The sequence below is a fragment of the Kryptolebias marmoratus genome, linkage group LG23 (genome assembly GCF_001649575.2).
Source record: "Kryptolebias marmoratus isolate JLee-2015 linkage group LG23, ASM164957v2, whole genome shotgun sequence".
Lineage (NCBI taxonomy): Eukaryota > Metazoa > Chordata > Actinopteri > Cyprinodontiformes > Rivulidae > Kryptolebias > Kryptolebias marmoratus.
This window is the reverse complement of record NC_051452.1, coordinates 12,395,219-12,405,874: the sequence shown is the minus strand read 5'-3', so window position 1 is coordinate 12,405,874 and position 10,656 is coordinate 12,395,219. Positions and strand designations below refer to the sequence as shown.

General features: G+C 41.8%; 2 protein-coding genes across 7 annotated transcripts in view; one reads left to right on the top strand and one right to left on the bottom strand.

Moving 5' to 3' along the window:
• Nucleotides 1-10,656, top strand: part of LOC108244131 (NLR family CARD domain-containing protein 3) — a 1,204,881-nt gene that overhangs the window by 424,573 nt on the left and 769,652 nt on the right. The window lies entirely within an intron of this gene.
• LOC108248949 (pleckstrin homology domain-containing family A member 5) overlaps nt 1-10,656 on the bottom strand; it is a 166,192-nt gene that overhangs the window by 39,432 nt on the left and 116,104 nt on the right. For 5 of the 6 annotated variants that reach the window (XM_017438017.3, XM_017438022.3, XM_017438018.3 and 2 more), the window contains exon 15: nt 2,046-2,099. The exons of the other annotated variant lie outside the window; for it this stretch is intronic. In XM_017438017.3, coding sequence (XP_017293506.1) covers nt 2,046-2,099 — 54 coding nt within the window. The remainder of the gene's footprint in view (nt 1-2,045; nt 2,100-10,656) is intronic. 6 annotated transcript variants of the gene reach the window in all.

Here is a 10,656-nt window from a genome sequence, read left to right as displayed (position 1 = left end):
GGAGCAGTGGCTACAACAGATCCCAGCAACAACATCAGACATCTCAGTCCAGAAATGTGCAGTTCTAGGCACAGCCAAGATACTGCACAGAACCCTCAAGCTCCCAGGCCTCTGGTAGAGGACCCGAGCTCAGAGGATGAAAAAAAGAGACCACCCGTGGAGGGAGAGAAGGGATTTTTTTTTTTTTAATATATATGCACACATAGATAAAACCAATCTGTTAGTGTGGGCTCCCAGCCCAGAACCCCCTAAACTAAGGCTCATCCCTACGCCGGACTCCAGAAGACTCCAGAAAAAAATACCTTGATATCCCACAGACTAATGGCAACCAGGATGAGCCTGCAAGGAAGTCAGCCACAACCAAATACCTGCAGAGAATAAGGTAGGTCCTAAAGAGCCAGCTGAGTGGTAAGAACAAAGTCCAAGCAATCAACACATAGGCAGTGCCAGTCATCAGGCACCCTGCTGGTATAATAACCTGGCCAAAGGAGGAGATAAAAACCACTGACATTAAGACACAAAAGCTCCTCACAATGCACGGAGGGTTTCACCCTCCAGCATCCTGCGACTGTACACTAAGAGAAAGGAGGAAGGCAGAGGACTAGTGAGCATCAGAGCCAGTATTCAGGATGAAACAACCAAGATCCTGGAGTACATTAGGAAGAAAGCAGAAACCCAATGTGGAACAGGAGAAAGAGGAACCGTCATGGGAAGACAAGCCCCTGCACAGCATGTACCATTGGCAGATTAATGAAGTGGCTGATATCAACAAATCTTACCAGTGTCTAGAAACGGCTGGACTGAAGGACAGCATAGAGACACTAATCATGGCAGCACAAGAGCAATAGAGGCAGGGGTCTACCATACCAGACAGGACCTAAGATGCAGGCTGTGTAAAGATGCCCCTGAGACAGTCCAGCACAAAGTAGCGGGATGTAAGATGCAGGCAGGAAACACATACATGGATCGCCATAATCAAGTGACTGTAATAGTGTACAGGAACAGCTGTACCAGGTATGGTCTGGAAGTACAACAGTCAAAGTGGGATACTCCACCTAGGGTGGTGGAGAATGGCAGCTACTATGAGACTTCCAGATACAGACTGACAAACAGATGATGGCTAACCAACCGGACATTGTGATGATCGATAAGATACAGAAGAAAGCAGTGGTAGTGAATGTAGCAGTCCCAAGCGACTAACATCAGAAAGAAAGAAAACAAGAAGCTCAAGAAATACCACAGGCTTATTTGTTAGCTCACCAGCCCTGTTGGACATAAACCAAACTGAGGTTGTTCAACAAGCTCTCTACAACAGGCAAAATAGTAGTCAGATATTTTTGACTGAAATCCACTTCAAAATTGCCAAGCTATTCCTTTAACACAATGAAAACTAAACTCCCAAAATGTTTCTTTAGTCAAACAATGCCCAAGTGGAAATGCAATTTTAGACTCCAGAACAACGTCTTCTGTCTGAGATATTCTTGCCTGGAGAACCCAGGGTTGGTATTTAGAACCAACCAGATAAGTTTAGTTGTTGAGTAAATACAAATCAGGGCATGTTTAGCACAGCTTTAAATACTGTACACATGGAATTGTGCATTTACTTTTTAAATGACAGCAACTTTGCTGTGAGAACTAAATATCAGTCAAGTAGAGGAAAATGATTATTTTTAATCATGTCATCCGTTAGAGCACACAACTACACTTTTTTAATGAGCTGACTTCTCATTTTAGGCATCAAAGATTTCCAAACAGAATTATAATTGTGTATTCAGAGAACTCAGAGTAAACAGGCGTACAGATAAATACAATAAAGTATAGAATGTCTCAGAATTCTGAGAAAAAAACCCCTCAGAATTCTACAAACTTTTTTTTTTTGCAGCATTGCTCTAATAATCGTCCATCCTAATGACAGAGTTTCTTTAAAAAAATTAAAAAATAAAGAAATCTAATCATGTAAAAAGGTTCCAGAAATTCTAAAAATGTTTCAGAATGACTCTGAAGTTACATTGTGAAAAACACTAAGAAATATGAGATGTTCTCACCTGGCTGTCCATGTAAATAAGGTTCCTCTGCAGGTGATGGGACAGAACATCAGTCTGTAGCAGCCACAGATGAAGGAAATGAAGAAGCAGGAAAAGTCAAGGCACAGTCATTGGTACAGAAACCATTAAAGCAAGAACAGAGAGAACAAAATAAGGAAAAGAAAATGGAAGGAACTTTTTTTGGTTCAAAATGTTAGAAAGCTAAAATGAAAGAGGTGCCAAAGAACTAAATTATCCAAAAAGGGTTTGTCTCAGTACGTTTCTTGAAAATTATGGCTCTTTTTGTGTTGGCAAATATTAGTTAACTGTGGAGGCCATATTGAATGGGGTTCACTCCAAAAGTTAATTAGTTCGAGATGTACATGTTACTTTCTGAAAGTTTCATTAACACTTGACTGTAATAGTTAAAGCCAAATTTAAAAAAAAACTGATCTCTTTTGATTTTGATGGTGAAGTTATTCTCCAACAAAATTCATTTAAAAGTACAAAAAGCATGAATTACCCACAAACCACAGGTCTAAAATACTGGTCTAAAGTACAGATTCAAAGTGCTTCTTCTGCTCAAATCATTTAGTAACTGCTGGAAAAAGACTTGAAAATATTCAACTCTACAGAAAAAGAGCAAATTTCCTACCTAATTAAAGGTCTGGCATTCCCCGAAGGAATGCACATCACCCACTGAGTTTAAGACTAAAATCATCTCGTGATGAGAACTGACAGAGTTATAGCCTTAAAATTAATGTTACATGCAATCTCATGTGAAATTACAGTATGTTGTGAATGATCCTCAGCTACCACCACATCAAATTTTAGTTCCATGTCAGTAAAAGAGTTATAGCGATTTTTGTGTTTTTAAGGTCAGTTAAGTTCATAAGTTAATGAGCTGAAAATGTACATCCACTAATTACTTTCTGTAAGTTTCATTAAAATTCATTCAGTGGTTCATGAGATATTTCAGTAACAGACACACATAGATAGGCAAAATTTTGTCTTTCAGCTGCAGGCAATAAAAAAGTGAGACATTATCTGTACCAACTATTTAAGTTTTATATAAAACCACTGCTTGTTCTAATATGTTCATTAGAATAAAAAACCCCAGCCCATCAGCTGTTTGAAAACAACTCGTGATGAAGTTATAACTGATTGAAACTACATGCATTTTCTGGACTCACAGCTGTGTAATAGCTTTAACTGACTTAATAGTCTTTCCTGCAATTCAAGGATAGTAGGAGTTCCCCCTGCTAACTCTAAATACATTTTTATACAGAACATGAGAAAACAACAACTATTACCCCCAATTTAAAAGAAATACACATTACAGTAGTCAGTGCACAGCAGAACAACACTTCAACATAAAACTGACTTTGTTGTGTTTATAGAGAATAAAGCCACTAAATATTCCAAGACAGAATATTTAGGAATAAATAAAGTGTTGCTTCAAGTTGCAACCCTTTAAACAAAACCATAGCTTTAAATAAGGGTGGAAAAGGACATAATTCTCCAATTTTTTTTTAAATGATAATTTTGTGCCATTCACCCCATAACAACATTCTTCTTTGTTACACAACAGGATAATTGAGTTTCACAAAACACGATTATTTTAGTTATTGTTGAAGAAACAATTGCTTTTATTTGTTTTAAATGCTTAAATGTAAAATGATACACATACATGAGTATGAAATGGGTGATGCATAAATTTAGGGTATGTTAACCTTCCCGTGGCATTCGGGTCAAATTGATCCGAAGTTACAATCTGGGTCTTTTCCTGTGTTTAAAAGATGGCAGTTTTTACCCCGACTGGCAGCTAACAACAACCGCTACTAACCTTTTGTCAGCTTTGTGGCTATATAGCAAACCTGTTAAATTGAATGTTGAGGCTGTTCATGTTCTTTGCTGAACTCTGGGTTTTGCTGGGTGACTATTTCTTTGGAAAAAAAAACAAACAATCAAAGCTGCTATTTTTGAACAGATTGCCACATTTTTCCACATGAGCGGTTTCACTTTCACTTCAAGCTCAGGTCCTCTACAGGGGCTTTGGAGACTGTGGTTTTTGTGCAGTATCTTAGCTGTTCCTAGGACTGCGTTCTTCTGAACTGAGATCTCTGAGGTTGTTACTGGGATTTGTTGGAGCCACTCTTCCAGTTTAATGTCACAGCACTGAGAGCTCCAATGACCACTGGAACCACTGAGGCCATGACTCTCCAAAACTCCTCGATTTCTTCTTTCAGTCCTTGGTACTTTTACTGTCCTTACTTTGCACAGATTCCACCCATTTGGTTATGGCGTTTCAAGTACGCTTTGCATGCCTGCATCTTACATTCCACTGTTATGTGCTGGACCGTCTCAGGGGTAAGGTTTTTGCTGCCTGAGACATTCACTTAGCAGTTCATTACTGGGGCTGATGTATTAGTCCTCTGCCTCGCTCCTTTCTCTTGGTGTACAGTCTTGGGGTGCTGGACCTGAGGTGAAACTCTGTGCATTGACAGGAGTTTTTAGGCCCGAGCAGCAACAGCGCTGCGAAGGCCTATTGGATCTGTACTGTTTATTATTATTATTTGTACCCAAAATAAAATGGCTATTTGGAGGCCTTAACATATTCAAAAAGTCACAGAATTTGGCGGATGCGTCGGGACGGTGAAAAATTTATGTATTTTAAGGTCGTCAAAAAAATCGCAACAAAAATGCCTCTACAGCGCCCCCTGGAAACTTTCAAAATACCCTTCACATTGGCCTTAGTACAGCCACGAAAGTTTGTACAGTTGTAGAACTCCCCAAGACGCACAGAAAACCCTCTTGCTCCCATGTGCTACACCAAACAGGAAGTCGGCCATTTTGTCTGAAAGGTTGGATTTTTACCCCATTTTGGCCTTTTATAGGCTACGCATTTGATAGAACTCCTCCTAGGGATTTTGATCGATCGGTTTCAAATTTGGTCAGTTTGCTCATAAGGCATGGGGGATTAAAAGTTATCAAAACGGTGAGTTTTCGTGCATGCTGAAGGGGCGTGGCCAGACCTCAGAAATTGGCATCACGCCAAAAAATATGAAACTGTTATATCTCGGACATGGTAAGTGACAGAGACACCAAACCTTATGTGATTGATCCATGTCCGGTCCACAACAATACTCAATGGTCAAATTGTGATGTCCCTTAAGCCACGCCCCCTGAGAACAGTAGGTGCAATGTTTTGCTTTGAAAGGTCCATCTCTGACCCCCCTGACCTAATCAGGTTGATCTTGATCTTTCAGATAACAAGTTGGTCTGACTTGCATTAAAGCACCAATAGTTTTCGCTGGAGGGTGTGGCTGTGGTGGCGTGGCGAAGTCAGACATCACGCCGTTGACATACGTTTAGCTTTAAATTCCACATATTTCAGCCGAGCTGCACCAAACTTAATACAGTTCATCCTAGTCCACCCCCCAAAAGAAATCACGTCCAATGTTTGGTGGGCGTGGCCTAATTCCTCCACAGTGCCCTCTAGAAATCTTTAAAGAAGCAGCCCCAAGCCCTTGTTTCACTGACGATCATGGAATTCGGTACACCTGTGCACCTTGACAGAACGTACAAAAAAGTCTCTTGGAGCCATGGTCCAAACATCACAGGAAGTTGGCCATCTTGGATCAAAGGTCGGATTTTTACCCCTTTTTCGGCGATTACAGCCTTCGCATTTGATCAAACTCCTCCTACAGCTTTTGACGTACAGGCTTCAGAATCACTGAGCTCAGTCTTGAGACATTGAAGATCAAAAGTTATGAAAAGCTGTTTGATTAAAGTATGTGGGTGTGGTCAAGCCTCAAAATCTGACCATTTGCCATGAAACATCACGGTGTAATTACTTCCACATACAAGGTCATAGATTAATGAAACGTTTTGAGTGTCATAACAGACAATTCCTAATCACATTAGTGTGGTCAATTTGTGACATCACTTTAGCCCCTCCACCTTCCAGCAAGAAGTAACCTGTTTTCTTGTTGAAGGTTGTCGTTTTTTCTCTTTCACTCATACAAATTTAAGCCTGTGTCGGATGTCAGAACAACATGATGCAGAATCCCGCTCTCAGCACTGACTGGTGCCTGAATGATGTAGGCGTGACAGAATGGCGAACGCCAATCCCTCGCCATTTGCATACGGTTGGCTCTAAATCACACATGCATTATCCGATTTGCACCAAACTGGACATGAATGACCTGTGTTAACCTCTGAAGAGGCCAATAGGATTATATTAGAATTTGACTCCAGTACAACACTTAAGCCCCGCCCACTAAGGATTTTTGGGTGACTGTAACTTCGAAACGGCGCAAAGTAGGTAGGTCAAACATTACAACGAGACTACCCATAGGTCAAGTATCAGCCTTTTTAACTTCAAGTTCACAAGGTCAAAGGTCAAGGTCAGGAGAGCCCATGTGCTCTAACTCTTCAACCGTTTGACGTAGGAAGGTCAAAGTTCACAGCATGGCACAGGACTGGTATTGATCCTGACTGAAGGCAATTTGGGACATTTGCTGAAAACTCCACCTAGTGGACGGTGCAGGAAAGGCATGAGAGCGTAGACGGCGGTCGCCAGAGCTCCTGCGATCGCAAGAGCTCCCGCGGTCGCAAGGCCGGAGCGGCGCTGAGCTGCGAGGGCCGCCCAATGCTGCTTGCAGCTTTAATTGTGTCTTGATATCATTGGCTTCTATGTCCTGATTTGGCCAGGTTATTATACCAGCAGGGTACTTGATGATTGGCATTGCATACATGTTGAAGGCTTGGAGTTTGTTTTGCCATTCAGCTGGCTCTTCAGAATCTGCCTTATTCTCTGTAGATATTTGGTTGTGGCTGATGTCCTTGCAAACTCATCATGGTTGCCATTTGTCTGTGGGATTCCAAAGTACGTGTATCTGTCCTGGACATCTGTAATGTTACCTTCAGGTAGTTCAACACCTTCAGTTGTGATCACATTGCCTCTCTTGGATACCATTCAACCGCATTTATGCAGTCTGAATGACATTCCAATGTCTTTGCTGTATATTGTGGTGAGGTGGATGGCCCACTTATTTTTAGCCTACAGCTTGATGTCATTCATATAGATGAGGTGACTGATGACTGTTCACTTTGGAGCAGGTACCCATAACCTGTCTTTGTCATCATCTGGCTGACGGGGTTCAGACCCATGCAGAACAGGAAAGGGGACAGAGCATCACCTTGGTATACGCTATACTTGATGTTGAAGTGTGCAATAAGCTTTGAACTGGCCTCTAGAGTTGATTTTGCACATTCTAATTGAGTTATCAATGAAGACTCTTAGTGTTCTGTTGATGTTGTACAGTTTCAAACACTTCAAAATCCATGTGTGGGGCATCAAGTCATAAGCTTTCCTATAGTCAGTGCATGCACCTTGTGTGTCTGGTCTTATAGTCTAGAGCTACAGTTCTGTCGACCAGTAGCTGGTGCTTGGTTTCTCTTGTGTTGCTGCTAATTCCTTCATTGGGTATTGAGTGTGCCTACTCATCTTAGACGCTATGATGCCTAACAGGAGCTTCCGTGTTGTACAGAGTTAGGTGATTGGCCATTATTTGGAGGCAATTGTCCCTTTCTGGGGGTCTTTCATGATCAAGACTTTGCAGCCTTGGGTCAACCTTTCTAAGTGGGTCTCTTCCATTTGCAGCCGGTTAATTTGTGCTGCTAAGCCTTCATAGAGAAAAGTCAGCTTTTTTAGCCAGTGGGTATGAATCATGTCAGGCCCTGGGGCAGTCCAGCTCTTTATACTTGCGACTCTATCTTGGATGTCTGCTACTGTGATGGATACTGGTTCTTGTTCTTGGTGATTGTTATATTCAGTTCTTAGATCTTGTAGCCATGGACATTATTACTGTGGGATGCCTCCTTCTGCCATATGCTTCTCCAGGACTCAATCTCTGCTCTGGGTGGATCTATTCTCGTGTTATTCCCCTGCCATTGAGAGTACACTGAGAATGGTTTGATGGATAAAACCCTGTTTATTTTCTAGGCTTCTGCTTCTTGAGTGTTCCCATCAGGTGTGTAGCCAGAGCTTTTAGGCATTGTTTGGCAGTCTTTAGAGCCTCAGGTAAGGTCAAGTTGCAGTACTTTCATGGCATGTCTTCCTTTTTTGCACCTCTCTGATGCTCTGACAGCTGTCTGATCTCTCTCCATGTTGCCTTGATCTGAGCTTTCAGCCTACTCCTCCATGTGAACAATTGTCAGGATCTGTGTTTTTGGTTATTTTTTAGTAGTTTTTGTGATTTTTTATCTTTGAGTTATGATGTTTAGTTTTTGTGCTCTCTCGTGTTCAGTTCATCCTCGCTGTGTTCCCGACCACTTCTCAGTACTTTTCCTCAGTCATTTTTTGCCCACCCACACCTGCTCCCTATTTCACTCAGCCCAGCTGTCTCCCATATCTTCAATAACACCAGCCCATATATTCAGTTTCTCCATATTCATCTCTGATCAATCATTTTTGCTTCTTGTGATTCTCTTCCTGTAGATTTCTTGTGCACCTAGCGTTTCATGTTAGCTATTTGCTGCCATGCCAGAATTCTTCTTAAATAAAGTTTCTAGCTTTTTTCTCTGCATAGTGTGCATTTCTGCATCTTACTCACTGAGAACCTGACAGAATGACTGTTCCTAAAAAAAGACACAGCAGAATATTTTTAAATTACTGGCTTGGGAGACAGAACCCCCCCCCCCCACACACACCCCACCCTCCCCCCAAATGCTGAAGGAGGAGAGGACAAAGCCACCTGTCATCAGTTGGGGTGGGATTCAGGTGAGAGCAAAATAATTAACCCAGAATCAGAGACCTGAACTTGATGACCTCCAATCACCTCTCCTGATGGACGAAGAGGAGAGGAGGTCACCATACTGGGGTACTCAGTGGGCCATAATATCCCTGATCCCCAGAATGCGTGACTCTGGCTGGGCTCTCCAGTGCCTCACAATGTTCCAGCACCCCACAATCTCCAAAGGTTGAGCCACTCTCCAGGGTCAAGCACCTCTTCAGTGCCTTTTAGCCAGTGTCCAGGTGAGTCCAGACTGACACCTTCAAGTTCCATATTTCCTAGGAAAGTGTTCCGAGCATGTCCAACTGGGAGGAGACCCAGGACACACTGGAGAACCTATATCTCTTGGCTGGTCTAGGAATGCCTTGGAATCCTCTAAGAAAAGCTGGAAGAGGTGGCTGTGGAAAGAGATGTCTAGGTCTCACTGCTCAAACTGTTGCTCCAGCTATTCAACTCCAGAACATGTGGCAGAAAATGGATGGATTGATGGATGGAGCACAAAATGATCAAGACAGCAGGTATAATAACACTAGATAGTTTTATATTCATACTTTAGTTTTGAAGTGTCATCTGAGCTACATGTCTCTAATTCACTGTTAAAAACCAAGTATGTCAAATGTATTTTGTGGAAAGACAAAGGTTCCCATTAACCCAGCCGCTCACTGTATTCATAGTACCAGTGTAATGACTAAGCACCAATTGGAACTTCTTTGACACAGCTTTTCTGATTGTAGCAATGAAACCATTGCTGTGTCTGTAATATTCAAAATAGCTGATTAAATTTAACTTTTTTTAGGAACTCTATTTACCTACTAGCTTCAAATGTTCAAAACATCAATATTTATCTGTTTCTCAATAAAAATGAAGTGAAAGCATGTTATTCTTCCAAATTAGCATCAGGTAATTTGGGATCAACCTCATAGTTTTTTAAAAGGAGCATTTGGCACTTCAACCTGACTTGACTTAGCTGCTCTTTTTCAGCCTGGCTTGGTGTTTGTGAAACTGATTAAACCAAGATGTCCAGCTTTCTTCTCTTCTATTAGATTGACCAATTCATCTTTTGTGAAACAGCCCATTGGTGACCACTCAAACTGCAGTTATGATACAATGCCCCTGAAAAACACAAGGAGATGGCCTTCATCCATCTATTTTTTATTACCTGCTTTTCCTTTCAGGGTTGCAGGATGCCTATCTTCAGAGATCATTGTGCGAGAGGCGGGGACACCCAGGACAGGTTGCCAGTCCACAACAGGGACACATAGAGACAAACAAGACAGACAACCATTCATGCTCTCATTCACACCTTGGGGGCAATTTAGAGTTACCGATTTATCTAACATGCATCTCTTTGGTCTGTGGGAGGAAATCAGAGCACCCAGAGAAAACCCATCCATGCGTGAGGAGAACATGCAAAATCCACACAGAAAGACCTCAATTGGGTTGTGAGTTTGCAATCTTCCTGCTGTGAGGAAATGGCTCCAACCACTGCTCCTGCCATGCCACCAGAGTTGTTCATGTTAAGCCAAAATAACTGCTTGGAGGTGCTTCCATTGTACCTGACAGCTGACAAGACTTACTTGGACTTCGATAGAGCTGAAGCTCATGAAAAACACTAAACAAATGAAAACTGTTGACTGATAATGACACGTAAATTAGAGATCATTAATTTGTAATAGTTTATAAAAACAGTCTTTGTATGTCAAGAGTACAAAAAGGCAGAGCACACCTAAGTAATTTGATTGTGCAGATAACTGCATGACACTAGGAACCTCTTGCAGATAACATGAGACTTTGCTGGCTGGTAAACACGTGTACAGGTACGGGGGGGGGGG